The 17,052-nt window shown below is 37.1% G+C and overlaps 1 protein-coding gene across 1 annotated transcript in view; it reads right to left on the bottom strand.

The window, feature by feature from the left end:
* The window catches only part of doc2b.L (double C2-like domains, beta L homeolog), a 244,718-nt gene that overhangs the window by 34,341 nt on the left and 193,325 nt on the right, over positions 1 to 17,052 (bottom strand). The window contains exon 6 of the mRNA XM_018246910.2: positions 7,739 to 7,896. Coding sequence (XP_018102399.1) covers positions 7,739 to 7,896 — 158 coding nt within the window. The remainder of the gene's footprint in view (positions 1 to 7,738; positions 7,897 to 17,052) is intronic.

Raw genomic sequence — 17,052 nt, forward strand, 5'->3', positions numbered from 1 at the left:
TAATGTAAGTACCCAGAATCCTACTGATAATACTGTCATGTGTTTGTATGTTATTCCCAGTTATCTGGTATTTACAATACAGGTATGGGACCCGTTATCCGGAAACCCGTTATCCAGAAGGCTCCAAATTATTGAAAGGGCTTCTCCGATAGATTTCATTTTATTTAAATAATCCAAATTTTAAAAAAAGGAATTCCCTTTTCTCTATAATAATAACAGTATATTGTACTTGATCCAAACTAAGAAAAAATGAATCCTTATTGGAAGCAAAACCAGCCTATTGGGTTTATTTAACATTTACATGTGTTTCTAGTAGACTTACCTACAGCCCAGAAATGTCACTGGATAAAGGGATGCAATAGCATTGTCTTTCAGAAGTGTGGAATTGCAATGTCTAAGTTAGGGAATCTTCTAAGATAGTTAGCAGAGGGGACTGGGAAGCAACTGGGATTGTGGGTCCCTGAACCACATTATTGGAATTTTTAACAACACTAAGGAAAGGGAACTATTTTCAGCAATAAAATGATGCCCATAGACCAACATTCCTCCAAATGAAAGCATTGAAATGCCATAACTGATATTCATCTTGATTATGAAAATTCCCATATGTCCATCTGTACATGAAATGGTACATTTACCAGGTGTCACCCCATTCTTCTAAATAATGTATTATTTGTGCCTAACATTCACTGAGCATGAACAGCTTGAGGTATGACACTACAGAGGTAATCCCAGCTGGGTTGCAAAATCAATAAAGATGCAAGAGTATAATACAGAACAGCCAACCGTGTATAAAGGGAATCCCTACGATGAGGAGATTACATTTAATAGGTTAATTTTGTGTGAAAGTAATTTCAGCTTCATTATTTTTCATTCCAATTCAATGATCCAGAAAATCTCAGCTGTAATTATTTTATTTAAAGTTACACAAAGGAAAGCATCAGCACAAAAAACTGAGCAAAGGAAACACGTATTTACCTTCTTTTAATGTGTGCCAATTTTAATAGTCATAAATTGTAATTGATTTATGGCACCAGAAAGGATGAAAAACAGACTTTTATTAATGTTTCCTTGCCATCGATCAGGAATGTAGGGACTGGTTTACTAACAGAGAGCTAATTGTTCCATCAGTACTTGTAATGCTAGACCCACTAATCCCAAGAATTACACAGAATTCTTGGGATTAGTGGGTCAAGCATAATATACCATTCTTCTTTTATATCTCTCTAAATACTGCTACCATGGAGTGGTGCACTGGGGTTCTTTGCCTCATGTATCTGATGAAAAAGTTCAACCTGCAGTAATATCCATTCAAGTCAAATCTCTAAAGAGAAGCTGAGTATTTGCCCCCACAAATACCTATGTACAAAAATGATGTACAATCTTTTTCTGCAGGATTACTCTCTATGGGGTAGATTTATCACCCTTTGTTAAATACGCCTTTAAAAATCCCATGAATGGAGAGAGGCGGTATTTTAAGGTGGCCATACATGGAGAGATCCGCTCGTTTGGCGATGTCGCCAAACGAGCGGATCTCCCTCCGATATGCCCACCTTGAGGTGGGCAATATCGGGCTGATCCGATCGTGGGCCCTAGGGCCCAACGATCGGATCCTAGCGAACGCGAACGGGCGGTCGGATCGTGGGACCGCATCAACGAACAGTTGTGGCCTCTATCCGACGGGATTTTTAGTCCCATCCGATCGAGATCTGGCCGACTTTCGGCCAGATCTCGATCGGGGAAGCCCGTCGGGGGCCCCCATACACGGGCCAATAAGCTGCCGACTCGGTCTGTCGGCAGCTTTTATTGGCCCGTGTATGGCCACCTTTACTCTGCGGAGTGTGGAGATCTATAACTTCACTCTTTGATAAATCTACCCCTATAACTAGCCAGTGCTCGCAGACTGTAACTGAGATTGGCATGACATTTTGCAGTTATTTCCTTGACGAAAGGTGTTATGGTTTACCTTTAAAAGTTCTGATATTCAACAATTACCAGTTCTAAAGTTGGCCCGGAAAATCATTTCTGTCCCTCTTGGAAAGTAATTAGCGCTGGAGCCATTAATCAGTACTGTGGAATTCAGGCTGTGAAACCTCTGAGAGGCTTGTTTGCTGTATGACTTTAGTGGGGCTGTGATGTATAATTATCGTTTCCGTATCCCTACTGACTCGAGAAGCTCTGACAAAAGGCAAGGATCTTTTGTATTCACTTGCAATTATCTTCTTTCTGATATTACAGAATCATGGTGGTATTATTAACAATCAAGGGAAAAAGTATTCTGCCAATATGAATTATTTGGATAATGCTTCAGACATTTCAGTAAAGACAGAAAGGACGTAATTTTAAGGAGCAGAAGAGGCATTTACATTTTGATTATTTTAATTGTTACCATGATTATTCTAGCATTTAATTGATTATCATGCATTTCCTCTAGCAATACTGGCCTCAAGTCATTATTTTCACCAGTAATACGGTTTCATTTTCCAAGCACTCCGGCAGGGGTGGTGCTTTGTAAAGGCAAGGCAGGTACCAAGTGAACCTTGGGCAGCTATATATGGAGGAAAGCATCTAAAAAAAACCCCTTTTTTAAGGGGTTACAAACTAAGCTATAGTGCTGTGTCACAGAAACCCCTAGATTTAGAAGTAGCTGAAAAATATAATTATAGATGCAAAAAAATTCACCAATGAGAAGTCTACTGATTGAAAACTTCATAATAAATGCAAAAGAATTGCCTAATGAGAATGCTGATTCCTTGCACTATGTAAGGCATCTTGCTGTTATCTTACATACAGAGATTATTGTGTCATATTTTCTTCATTATATTACACTGGCATCAAACATGGGGATAAAAGACAGACTTGTTTAGTACTGGGAAACTGTGCTTTTTTTTAAGAACAGAAAGCCAGATTGATACAGATCAGTTGAGATTCTCATTGGAGGATTTTTTGGGGATTTTTAAAGCAGCCTCTGGCTGTGGAGATTTGGGGAAAAGATTTGAAACGTTTTAATGTGCTATGTTACTTTAAGAATACAACCCAGATGTTGCTGAGCTACAGCTCCCAGCATGCCCCAATCTTTATTTTATGTTACATTATTTTGGGATTTGTAGTCCAGCAATAACTGATTAAAGCTTGGTTGAGCAGATCAATGCAGTGCAGTAGGGTTTACTACCCCTTTTACCATTAATAACTGCTGCAGAGTCAGACCCACTACCCATTGTTTGCTCAGCATAGTACCCATCCCAGAGGCCTCAGCTGTAGTAAGAGGAGAGAGATTGGGACACAGTTCATTTCGACAGGTCAACATTTCAGAAGGTACCAAATTATAGTTCTCGAGAGCTAACTATGCTTCCCATAGGGATAATCTTGGCAAGGAAAAAGCTTTTTTTCTAAATGTATAGAAATATATACAGAAGCAGAATCAGGCTTGTTTATTCTATAATCACCACCAGGGCCGCCATTAGAAATCACGGGGCCCCGTACAACACTGACGACCAAGCTCCGCCCCATATCCCGCCCACATCGCAGTTAAAAGACCACACAGACATCAGCACTAAAAAAGTAACCCCCCCCCCACACAAGTTGTAAAAAGCTATTGATGGTCAGGGCCCCCTTATAAAAAAAATTGGGGCCCCAAAAAAAAAAATTTAAATTTTTTTTTTTTTAAAAACATTGGTGGCAGGGGCCCCCTGTTAAAAAAAACTTGGGGCCCCAACAAAAAAAAATGTAAAAAAAACTAAAAAATAAACAAACATTGGTGGCAGGGGCCCCCTTCTAAGTTAAAAACAAATTGGGGCCCCAAAAAAAAATTTGAAAAAAAATTAAATTTTTTTTGAAAAAAAAAAACAAAACATTGGCGGCAGGGGCCCCCTTATAAGTTAAAAACAAATTGGGGCCCCAAAAAAAAAATTTGGAGAAAAAAAAATTTTTTTGAAAAAAAAAAAAATGGTGGCAGGGGCCCCCTTACAAGTTAAAAACAAATTGGGGCCCCAAAAAAAATTAAAAAAAAAAATAATTTTTTTTTGAAAAAAAAAAAAAACTGGTGGCAGGGGCCCCCTTACAAGTTAAAAAAATTTGGGGCCACCAAAAAGAAAATTAATTTTTTTTTTAAAAAAAAAACCCAAAAAAAACCAATGGTGGCAAGGGGCCCCTTACGAGTTAAAAAAAAATTGGGGCCCCAAAAACAAAAGTTTTAAAAAAAAGATTGGTGGCAGGGGCCTATAGAATATTAAAATAATACATTGGTGGCCAGGGGATTAAAAAAAAAAAAAAACACAAACTGGTGTTCAGTAGAATTGAACTCATGGCTTCAGTACTTCAACTTCGCCTCCTTTCGTGACTTCGGGTCTTTTCACCGCTTCAGGACTTCGGCTTCGGCTGTTTTCGTGACTTCGGGTCTTTGCGCTGCTTCAGGACTTCGGCTTCGGCTGTTTTCGTGACTTCGGGTCTTTTCGGCGCTTCGTGACTTCGGGACTTCGGCTTTTTCCGTGACTTCGGGTCTTTTCGTCGCATCGGCTTCGGCTTTTCGGCACTTCCGCATTCGGCACTGAAGAGGCAAGACGTACGGCTCGGGCGCTCGTAAGGGGGGCCCGGATCTTCAAAAAAATGCAGCGCTGCCGGGCCCCCCTTCATGCCCGGGCCCGGTACGCTTGTCCCCCCTGTCCCCCCCTGATGGCGGCCCTGATCACCACACACCCTATGGTGTGTGTTTGCCAATGTGTCCTAATGTATATGTGTTTCAAGGCTTCCGATATTTGGTAGCAGCTTTAAAAGGTAAAGGGCCCTGTAGCTTCTAAACCTTTGTCCCCACACTAAGCTTCCAATTGCCATATGAGAGCAAAAGTACATAAGGGGTTGATAATGTAAAGTCTTATACATTTTATATTACATTGTAATGGGCCATTTGCTGATTAAGCTTCTTTCAGCGTCTTTCCCATTACACAAATGCTTTGCTGATGCGGCTGTCTTTTTGTTATTCTCAAACTGCCAGGCCAGTCTGGATCTCCAGCAGAAACAAACAAGAGGCCATATTATTAATGACTCTCTGTTCCTTTTTGGAGGGTTTGTGGAAAGGGCTTGCCTCAAATTTTACTGCATATGACCTTTGCTAAACATATTTTGCCCTGCATGAAAAATCTATTGAAAGGCTGAAATGGGATTTTTAGATATTATTATCTTTTATCTGGTGAAATGTTATGTAAAATGACAGAGTGGATTTCTGCTTCTTTGAGATTGCAAATGTCACTTTTTAAAAATCAAATATATGGAGACAAAACTTCCAACATGATTATATAATTTCCTTAGTACCAGCCATGAAGATCCCGCAGGCTTTTATACATAGCCTCTTACTAAAAATTTATTTTATGTCTCAGAAAATGACATTTGCTACATTTTACTACTGTGCATGTTCATTAATGCAAACTGCTGCACAACTATGTATGATTTAACCATGGAACTTTTAGATGACCTTACCTAGCTGCTAAATGGCACCTGTTCAGTTATCCATACCAGATACTTGCTTTTATTATGTAGCTTTTATTAGACTGGTCACTATGTGCAATGGCACTGGTACAGTATAGCACTTCTTTGATTAATTAGGTCCCCCATCTTTAAAAAGTTAAGATTGGGGGTTAAGATTGCAACAAGTTTGTTGTTGTTTTTTCTGTAAATTTTGCAAACAAATAAAACTGATCTGACTTTAGTAATGGCTAATGTCTAAAAAGTGTCTTACATCCAATATGTAGCCTTTAATATGTTTGTAGGTATATGTTTTAGTTATTAAAAAGCATTATTACATTCTTAAGTCAGATTACAACTAGCCATACACAGACAGACTTTAGCTGCTGATTCGACCCCTTTAGACCAAGTCAGAAGCTTATGTGTACATGTATGGGCCCTCCCAGGAGGCCTTCCCTATAGTTATCTGGCCTATAGGACTGTATTGACTTGTTGATGTGGTCCTCTCCTGAAGGCTTGCATTTACCTTTGGTATAATCCTTTCACTGACCTGAGGACCAATGATCAGATCATAACAATATTACCCAGCACATGGTGGTCATGTCTTGGAAAGATCCGCTCGTTTGGTGACCTCGCCAAACAAGTGCATCTTCAAGTGTTTAGCTACCTGTAGTTAGCAGGAATAGCAGTAGAGTTAAGGGTCTTCTCAGTAAAAGGGCTGCCAGTACTGCTGTGTCTATTAGGGGGTTATATATGAAAGTCCAAATTTATTTCAATATTTTCTGTTACAAACTCCGATCAAATCAGCTCTGGTTTTTATGCTTATTTATTATTACATTTTCCAGAAAATTTGCTTTGCGGGGAAAAAAAATCAGATTTTCAAGATTTTTTCACCAGATTTTTTTTCAGATTTTTCACCCAAAAACTCCGGTATATTTTTTTTTGCCTGAAAACTCCGGTATATTGCACAAACCCAGTGAACATCAAAAAATCATTGAGACTTCTCCCATTGGCTTATATGCAACCTCCACAGGTCTGAGATGCTGGATTTTCTGATTCAGACTTTTCTCTCCTCCGGTTTAATAAATTCCCAAAAATTTGTGATTTTTAAGAAGTCAGATTATATAAAAAAAAAATCACACATTTTTCATGATTTTTGCATTTGGAGTTTAGTAAATAACCCCCTATGTGTAGTAGATGTGCCAAATATAACATTCATTATCATGCCTGAGACATATTTAAATGGTTCAGATTTCAGATGGAGATTTTGCATTTCTCTGGATCAACTAGCAGTTAGGCAGGTTTAATTTGGATGAAATGTTTGAAGTTAATAGAGATGTGTGAGCCTAAATTACTATATTACAATGTAACTGGTATATTTACAAAACTGTTAGCATATTAGTTGCCTGCACACAGCTTAGATATGAAACAACCTTTATCTAGACATCTAGATATTAGATGGTTCCCCTTGTCCAACCATGTCACTCCATTTACATAGATCATTAACAAACATTTTTTTATTAAAGGGATGGTTCACCTTAAAGTAAACTTTAGTATGTTATGGTATAATATAATTCCCTAATCCTAGCATCTTTGCAATTGGTTTGCATTATATTATTTTTTATTATATTTTTTATACTATTTATTTTTTAAAGTTTTTTAAAGACTATAAAATGAGCACACTTTTAATTATGAATATTACACAATACCATGTCTCGTCGGCCATGCATAAGTTTATTCTTAGACTATAGTAATAGTGCTGTAGAAGGTTCTGGTTAGATGCAGAGGACCTCTCCTACTTTTCATGTGCTTTTATTATTTGAAGAAAGTCAGATTTCCCTGTGGGTGTCTGATAAAGCAATAAATCTCCCGAGTTCCAATTACCAGTAAATAAAGGCAGTGTCACGGATCTGTGCTAAAATATGCTTGTTTTAGTTCCGTTGTCACACATTGTCACTTTGGTTTAACGCACTACAGATTGTTAAGCAAAGCTCTCACTTGTGAATATTATTTAAATAGAGACTAATTAAACTGCTCTGCTGGTATCACTGTGTGCTACCCTTGTGACAATGGTTACTCTCAGGAAAGGTATAAATTATCAGCTATTTAACGTTGTATTCCAGCCACACAAGTGGCAAGAAAAGAGATTGTTTTGTAAAAAGTTTCAAACAATACTTCAGGTTTCATGCAGTGAGTTAGTTGAGCTTCAGATCCTTATACTGGCTATGACACATATCAACAGCAAGACGCTTCAAAAAGAATTTCATGAAATGATACTTACGTTTTTACATAGGGATCGGAATACCCATTGGCATCCATTGCTGCCAGATGAGCGCATCTTATGATGCCCACCAGCAAACCTGACTTTTGGGAGCTGTACTTTAACGATATAAGGATTCGCCCACGTTCCTCCAAAGATTTGTCTTCTGTTTTATCTATCTATGAGAGAGAATGGAGAATGTGTCTGAGAAGCAGAATGGTTGGGGCACAGCTATAGCAGAGAGATCCTTTCCAGTTTAATTTCTAGAGAAAAGTTTTCCAATCAGATAGCAGTCTAATATTTTCTAACTTTAATTAGAAAGATATTGTATTTCTTTAATAACTAGATTAGTTTTGAAATAATCCAGTGTAGATTAAGTGAATGCAGTCAATTTACAGACATGCTCAGTTTTAGTGATAGAAATAATTTCTGTAAGACCCCTTGGTGGCACTCTAACAAAATTGCTTATGCATGTATCAAACATTCTGGGGATGCATGTGAATCCAAATCAATTTGAATGTGAAAAACATATTAGGTAATAAGTAATTGAAATGTTTTCATAAAAAAAAAAATCACAAATTTTTCAGAATTTATTATACCCCGAAGGTGAAAAAAGTCCAAATCTGAAAATCCAGAAAATCCAAAAAATTTGAGTTTTCAGGTGGAAATTCAAATTTTTCACAATTTTTTTTTTTTTCCCGGCAAACATAATTTTCGGGAAAGTGTAAACCCGGGAGGATTTGGTCAGAGTCTTTTTCAGAAAATATTGAGATAAATTCAGACTTTGATAAATAACCCCCTAGGCGTGACACTAAGGGGATTTGCTAAGGGTATCTGGTCTGGCTTTTGGGGCAAAAACTAGAATTTTTCATTAAAAAACTCAATTTTTTTTGAGATTTATTATACCCAGATGCTGCAAAAAGCCAGACTCCAAAAATCTGACATCTCAGACCTGTTGAGGCAAGTATAAGTCAATGGGAGATGTCCCTATCCTAGTTGGAAGATACTGGGGTCTGCTCTGGGTTTAGCCTGATAACCTGAAAAAATAAGCGATTCTGGAAAAAAGTCTGAGAAAAATCATACAATTTGGGGTTTTTTTTTTACAATTTTATTGCTTTTTTATGATCTGATAAATTTAAGTTATTTTATTAATAAATAAGGCAAAATAGGGGATGGGAGAAGAGTCCTGCGCGGGTCCATTTTTTGGAATCCGCAACCCGGACCCGCAACCTGCATTCTTACCAGCTTGGACATGCTACCCGACCCGCAAGTACACTATCCGCAACCCGGACCCGCTGATCATCAAGAATCAGGAAGTTCTGTCACTGTAAACCAGAAGTGACATCATCTGAAGTCGGCGTGATCAGAAAAAAGGGAGTAAAACAGGAAGTGCTGTCATTGTAAACTGAAAGTGACATCATCGTAAGTAGACAAGTAAAAATCGATATTGAGAAGACTCGTGGCCCTGACCCGCAAACCCACAGAACCGCGTCTATATCCGCAGCCGGAACTTCTACCCGTAACCCGCAGGGTACCGCAGGTTTTTGCGGGTACCCGACCCGCTGCAGGACTCTAGATGGGAGTTTGGTCATGTTTTCTTAATTTAAATTATGAGATAAATTTGGATTTTAGTAAATAACCCTCCAAGGATATAGAGATGCTTATTCCATTTGCCTGAACATATATTTATTTAATCTAAAAAAGCTAATAAATGTATTGTTACATAATGCACTTTTCCTAGTTCTAACTAATTAAATCTTTGCACGTGGAAATAAACTAGTGTCCTTATTATTCTCTGCAGACAATAGAGGCTTGCTTATAGCAGATAGGGGGATTCAGCTGTTTCTGTTTCATTCTTCTGCACTAGAAAAGACTTATGGGGCAAAGAAATGAAACTAATAATGGCAATAAGAAGGAAATTCAGGGTGGGAAACAAAAAGCACCGGTATTATATCAGTATCTTCAATGAACATCCTGTAAATGCTAATATGATTATCTCAAAATGAGAGTGGTTTAGTTGTTCTCCTACTATTTTGGCACTCTGAGCCAGAAAGCCACCCACCTCTCTCATAGAGCCGCTGGAAAGTCTTCACTGCTAAAAAGGAAATGCTGCCTTCATTATCTCATTTGAATTTCACTTTATTAAAGCTTAGCCTCGTAGCGACCAGAGTCGGAAAGATTTGTACTATACAGATTAAAATAATAATAAAGCAAGCTTGATTTTTAAAAATAGTGGGAATGGACAGTGGGGAAAATATATTTTTAAATTTGTCTGTGTACCGAGGCTAAATTTTATAGGAGGAATAATGATTTAATACATCAATACTCAACTCTCTTGATGCCTGAATCAACATGCCTCTCAAGGCCTGTATGCAAAAATAATCTATACTGAAGAAAGCATAGAAAGATATTTGATAAAATTATGCAAGAAGGGAGGAAATGGTTTGAAATATATATATATACTGTATATAATACAAAAAAGCCATGAATATCTTGTAAATTAAATCCTTATAAACGGTGAGTTCTGATGTCATCAGTTATAAACGGTGAGTTCTGATGTCATTTCTGTCACATGACTCACTGAAACTTGTGTATTATAATAAATAAAGTACCCCCAGTTGTAAAATATAAGGATATTAGAAGTTACCTCGGAGTTCCTTGATAATATCCTTATATTTTACAAGAGGGGGTACTTTATTCACTATATATGCATACAGACATCAAGTAAGACCACTAGTCCATGGTATGATTACAGAACATCCATAGGAAGCCATCGATTATGGGGTCCTGAGTGAATTTCGGAGAGCACTGCTGGCTCCAGCTGCTATGTCTTTGAACCTATTGTAGGCACTCATCATAGCGAGAAGAAACGTGGCCAATTTCACATCTTATGTTTATTTATTTTTTATAGTTTTTGAATTATTTGTCGTCTTGTTCTGTCTCTTTACAGCTTTCAAATGGGGGTCACTGACCCAGTTAAAAGCAAATCCTCTGTAAAGCTACACATTTATTATTATTGCTACTTTTTATTACTAATCATTTTAGTCAGATCCTCTCCTAGTCATATTCCAGTCTCTTATTCTATTCAATGCATGGTTGCTAGGTAATTTGGACCCTAGCAACCAGAATGCTAAAATTGCAAACTGGAGAGCTACCGAATAAAAATCAACTCAAAAGCCATAAATAATAAGAAAATTAAAACCAATTGCAAATATCATTCTCTACATCATTCAAAGTGGGTCATTTATTAAGGTTCTCCGAGTATTTTCCAGTTTTTTTTTTGGTCAAAAATATTTTTTTTTAAAAAGATTTATTTTTTGATATTTATTATACCACGACCTTGGAAATACACCATCTAAAACCTGTTGAGGTCATGTAGGAGTCAATAGCAGAGGTGCCTTAACAATTTCAAAATGTTAATAGCCTTCATGATGTTCAAGTTTTTTTTACGAGGGTTTTGCCCAAAAACTCAATTTGACCGATTTGAGTTAATATCTCATACCAAATCTTTACTTAAGGGCACAGAACACTCTTTTTATGTTGCATGGGGTAATGGATGTAGGATAATATCCTTACCATTCCTTATATTACAAAGTTTATTCACACCTCTTGCATGTTTTGTCAGCCTATATTCTTTTGCGGTATGGTTGGATATCTCTCTCAACACATATATCAGGCTTTTGCTTTTTTACAAAACCTCACGACTTTGGGGTCCTGAGATGATAACTACTTGAATGTCACAGTCTTATTTTATTTTATTTTACTTTTATTGTATGATTCATTTGATATGTTTCCTCATTTACGTATCTGGATTCTACATAGAGCAATGTTAAGATTGATGTAAATGAGCAATTCTTGAATACGTCATGCTTTGTTCCTTGTGTGAAAAATAATAAAAAATTTAAGTAACAAAAAAAAATAAAATGCATACTATGCCAAGTTATCTTGCAAATGTATGGCCCTTGCACCAAACCACCCTTGTTTCAAAATTCTCTGAATCTCTCCTAGTTACAGTTATAAGCTGATACAGATTGTATATATATTTCAGGGGATGTATTTTTACTTTATATAGAAGAGACTGTATATTACAACCTTAAGCATTTTTTATCCCCTAGTGAAATACTTCTTAGGGTAGCCCTATTCTTTAAAGCAACATAGGTTTGCTTTAAACCTCCCAAAGCACTCCTATGTTGAATAATTGTTTTGCACCTGGATAAAAGGCCACACAAAGTCTCTCTTGATGAAGACTGCAGGATGACAACTGCCAAAGTATAGAAGGTTATTAGAATTCTTGGTAAGCAAAAGATGAGAGATAATAATTCTCTCTAGATGGCAAGTGTAAAGTATGTGCACATTAACCAAATTATGATTGTGATCCCTCCCTTAGCATTAAATTGTCATCAATATAACAGTCTGCCTTCTCTTCACTTACCATATTCAGCTTTGTGTATTCTTCCTCCCATCTCCCTTCTATCCAGGGACCACATGGCTGGACCAGATGCAACTATCATAGTTGTCCATTTTATAAACATAAGTTATTTTCCCAAACAGATCACAGAAGCATAAGCATGATATGGCACCATATGTAGTCAAAATTGCTTTATGTTTATGTTTTAAGAATATGTTTTTGTAAATTCATGATCTACAATACTTCTGCTTTATAAGATACAATTTGTCTGGAGAATTTAAGGTTTAGTACTATGGTTGTAATGTGTAAGCTTTAATAAAGGCTATTCCAATTACTCTTAATTAAATGGTGCTTTTGTAATAAAGTAATTGCATATTTGCAGAAGAACAAAGTATATGCTAGTAGTAGGCAAGTTAAACAATTTGCTGAGAATAAAGCTGGATTTGCTGCTTTAACTCTTGATTAGAGTAATTTATCAAAGTGGCCTTTTAATAGGATGTAATTTGCATATATTTTTGTTACAGCCCTTTTAACACATCTGCAATAAAAGGGCTCCAGGCACAGTTTTATTGTAATCAAATCATTTAATTGGTAGAACTCCCAGACATGTTTATGATGTCAAACTCACATTATCCATTACTTAAATAAAACATGAAAAAAGAAACCCCTTTGCTGAATTTCCAGTTTGTGAAATGAAGCCACTCAAGTTTTCTTTTTTAACTTTATCTCGGTTTTTACAAATTACTCTTATTTTATTGTCCATCCAGCTCGAATTAGTGCTGGGCAAGTTCCCATGACATTGACACCTCTTCCAAAAAATCTTAACTCTGCTTCAGATGCCGAAAATTCCATATTACCTGATTTTTTTTAATAGAATCTCTGTTTGTGTTAACAATCACTTTATCACAATCTTTTAAGACCTATGAAGATGAAAAGTTATATCTCACTTTTTTCTCTAATGCTTTTAAAAAGGTAGAGGTCTTGCTGACGGACAGAACTTTTTTGTGTAATAGTTCCTTAGAATCATTTGCTCTGACATCCATAGAATCCACATTATAAAGTATCACCCCTTGCACACATACTGTAATATTATTCTAAGGTGATATGTAGTTTACTGGACCTTAATATATTGCTTTGTTTACCAGTATATGGCATCTAATTTCAACACGACTCAAAATGAAGAAGGATTCGAAGAATCTGAGATGTGTGTGTTAACTTTTTTATGTTAGATTATTAATTTGCAGTAAGTACAATAGCCATCTGAGTGATCAAGGTGTGTCAATGGTAAACAATAGTGATGCGAATCTGTCTTGTTAAGTTTAGCTGAGAGATTCGTGAAACTCCTGAAAAATTCGCAAACGGCAAAAAATTTGCGAAACGAATTGATGTCAATTCTATATGTGTAACTCTTTTGTCTAAATGCATAAAAGTCAATTGGTGTCCGAAAAATTTTGATGCGCGACAATTTTTACGAGCGACAATTTTTTTGTCGCAGCATATTATCCCATGGCGATTTTTCACAGCAGTTTTGCGAAAACATTCTCTGTCGTCAGGATCTGGAAATTCACTGTAAATCCATCCCTGTCAAATAAACTCATCACTAGTAAACAACTAGTGTATGCATAGTAATAATAAAGAACGGCTGAGATGTTGGGGTTGCAAACCATTAAAAACGATACCATTAGCTGATAGCAATTAGCAGCTTATTCACAGGACCTAGAAAGACCTTTACAGTTATTTATTTTCTAGTTTTCTTTTTACTTTGATGGACTCAAGGATCCACAGCTAGTGAATTGTGTCTGTACCTCAGAATCAGTAGAACCTCTTGTCACAACTATTGAAGCAGTAGACTATTTCTTTCAAATGAAACTGTTCTGAGGCTGAAATTCTCATTTCTTAATGTTCCAATACATATATTTATACTATTTTGTGATTAAAGCTCACATAGAATTTTTAGATCCCACACAAAAGCTCACCATTTACTCCATATACCTTTTCAGGTGTCTGGTGCTAAACAGCAGATAAGGCCCTCTGCGAAGAGCCAGCACAGTTACAACAAAGTCCAAAATAGCTGTAGCACACAAATCCGTTTTAGTAATGAAAAAAGTGACTTTTATTGGCTCATTGCAGACTTCAGAACATGGCAATGTTTTGGGCCACACAGGGCCCTTTCTCAAGGCCGAAATGTTGCCAAAACTGATTTGTGTGCTAGAGAATTTTTAGATGGCTTAACAAATTTCCCTATATAAATCCAAGGTTGCCAGATGATTGGATTTCTGCATGATGTGGCCACTACAAAACTTGCCCAAATCCTATCATACATACAGTCGAAAAACAAGTCAGTTATAAAATCTAGTCTTGACAGTGTGGTCTTAAACCTGCCCTATATATGTCCACGCACACAAACTGCAAGCTCAGTCTGGAGGTGCAAATTCTGCAGCTTATATCGGCCTGTTCAGGGGGAGAGCGGGGAGGCTACAAGTTTCAGATGAATTTGAAACTTGCATATGTGAGAATTCTAAACCATATTCTTAAAAAACTGCTAGTGCTATAATGCCCTACACATGAACCCACCCTAAAATGAATATTCCAAGCCCCTCAAATTTAAAAAAAGTTTAATAGTTGGGACTTTTACAGGCAATCCCCCTTAAAAAAAAGGACAAGTCGCCAGCGTTTATACAATTTTAATGCGTTTCCGGCATACAAGCTGTGATGTAACAGACATAAGATTGAGGAAGATCTAGCTTAATTTTATCAGTCGCCTGGTTTGAAGTGGTGAAGTGTGCTCTGGCAAAAAGGTAACGTTCAATAAAATTCGCACTTCATGAATTTGCGGAGTAACAACCGTTTGCAGAGCAAAAAAAATCGCCTGGCGATAGAGTGCGAACGAATGCTAGCCATAGTCCCATTCGCTAGCGTATTGTCGCTTACACCTGTTAGTAAATTGCCGATGTCCATGAGGATGGGATTTATGGAGAAATGTCACTAGCGTAAGCCACTTCGCCTTTAGTAAATCTGCTCCTATGAGTTCTATAAGTGACTGCGATAGTGAGAACTTATTATTCCTAGAATATTTGTAACTCAGGAATATGACACTTGCTTTGGCTGCAAGGTCATGGGAATTTACTGCTGTAATTATGTATTGAGAAGGCTTCTGCAGTTTATGGAATGGTGAGAAAACGCATACATGGAGAACCAGAGGAGTAGGTTTATTTTCTCCTACTCAAAGACAAGAACTTGTGCACTAGAATCCAATACCATGGAAAAGCATTACAATAAACAGAAACAAAGACATGGTAGCAGCTAGCTTTGCCTTGTATGGAAATCTTAAATATGTTTATAAATCAAATCCTATATAAACATGGATATAATTTTATTTTGTGCAACCAAAGCAACCCCAAACAACTATTATGATCTGCTGATTCCAACCCGTGCTGCCTCCCCCCCCCATTTCTTTCTATTATGTCCATGACTGCCCATTTATCATAGGGTCAAAGGCATCTCCCTATCATAAGTTCATTGTAGTCATATTTATGGGACCAATGTAAATATGTGAACAGACGGGTGTGTGTGTGTGTGTGTGTGTGAGACTTATATATTGGGCCTAACATTTTACCACAAAACATTGGTATTCACCAATGACAGCTTTATAAATGCATTTAGTTCCTGACCATGTGACAGTATTCTAATAATCCTTAGTTAGGTAGGAGACATCCTAAGTTTTTATGACCCAAACTCTAGTTCCTGCCTACTTTAAAGAATTATCCATCCTGTCGTAAGATAGGAAGCTTTGTTTCCTAACTCATATGCTAACCGGTGGGTGACAACAAAATACCCCGATAAACCATCTGGAGAGGGTCTTTTACATTTCAAAGAGGAACTTGCCGTCAGCCAATCAGAAACATTCCCCATTTTTGTCAATGGGATAGAAACAGTATAACAATGGAGCTGGTTTTGGCTGATTTGAGAAGTAAGGAAGGAGAAGGAATCAGAAAGAGAGAGAAGAAGAGAAGGAGGAGACAGAAGGAAGGAAGTATAACCTGTGGGCACATTTTGTATCATTTGCTGTCTCTGGGCTGGATAATCTCAATAAACCATTTCATCTCTGGAAACCTCGGTTGTACCATTTTACCTGGCTGTGCTAAATAATCTACATGCCATACACTATACGGATACGTTTTACGGAATATACAACAGTCATAGGAACCCAGCTTCACTATCAAATAAAACCCCTAGCTCTATTCTAATTAAAAATCTATAAACATTATGGACAGGGGCACTAGGGCCAACTCATGCAAAATATTTATGGAGCTGCACACACTCTTTATATGCAGTTGGGGAGCTTACCCCATTTATTGTATCATCAATGTATCAACATTTATGGGGGGAGGGGTACCTACCACCCTCCCTTCATCGGGGAACGTTGATACATTGGTGATACAATAAATGGGGTAAGCTCCCCAACTATATATAAAGAGTGTGTGTGGCTCCGTATATATTGTGCAGGAGTACCAGGACCAAGCCAAGTCAATGGAAAGCCTGCACCACCAGTGCACTGTGTGTTAATGAACAGGTGTGTGGTTGATCAATTACATTCATTACAAGTTAGAGATCCAAACCTGTATACATTGTGTTTCTTCCCAAGCTTAACAAAGTGATATGTAACCACAGACATATAATAATACAATTGTCATTGAAACTATGGGAGTCCTATAGGAGGATGCCTCTGTAGTGTTTACCTGCATAAATTAGTTAAATATAAGTCTGTAACATGATTAAAGTTTGTAAAACCTGTATCACTTAAAGCTTCATTACCACAAAATACACATTTTGTAAATCTATAATTTATGCCAAAGGCTTAAGGCAAACTCCTATCTGACATTCTTGCAAAATGCAATACACAATATTTTTTGTCATTCAGATACTG

This window comes from Xenopus laevis, chromosome 2L (assembly GCF_017654675.1).
Source record: "Xenopus laevis strain J_2021 chromosome 2L, Xenopus_laevis_v10.1, whole genome shotgun sequence".
In the NCBI taxonomy this organism is placed as follows: Eukaryota; Metazoa; Chordata; class Amphibia; order Anura; family Pipidae; genus Xenopus; species Xenopus laevis.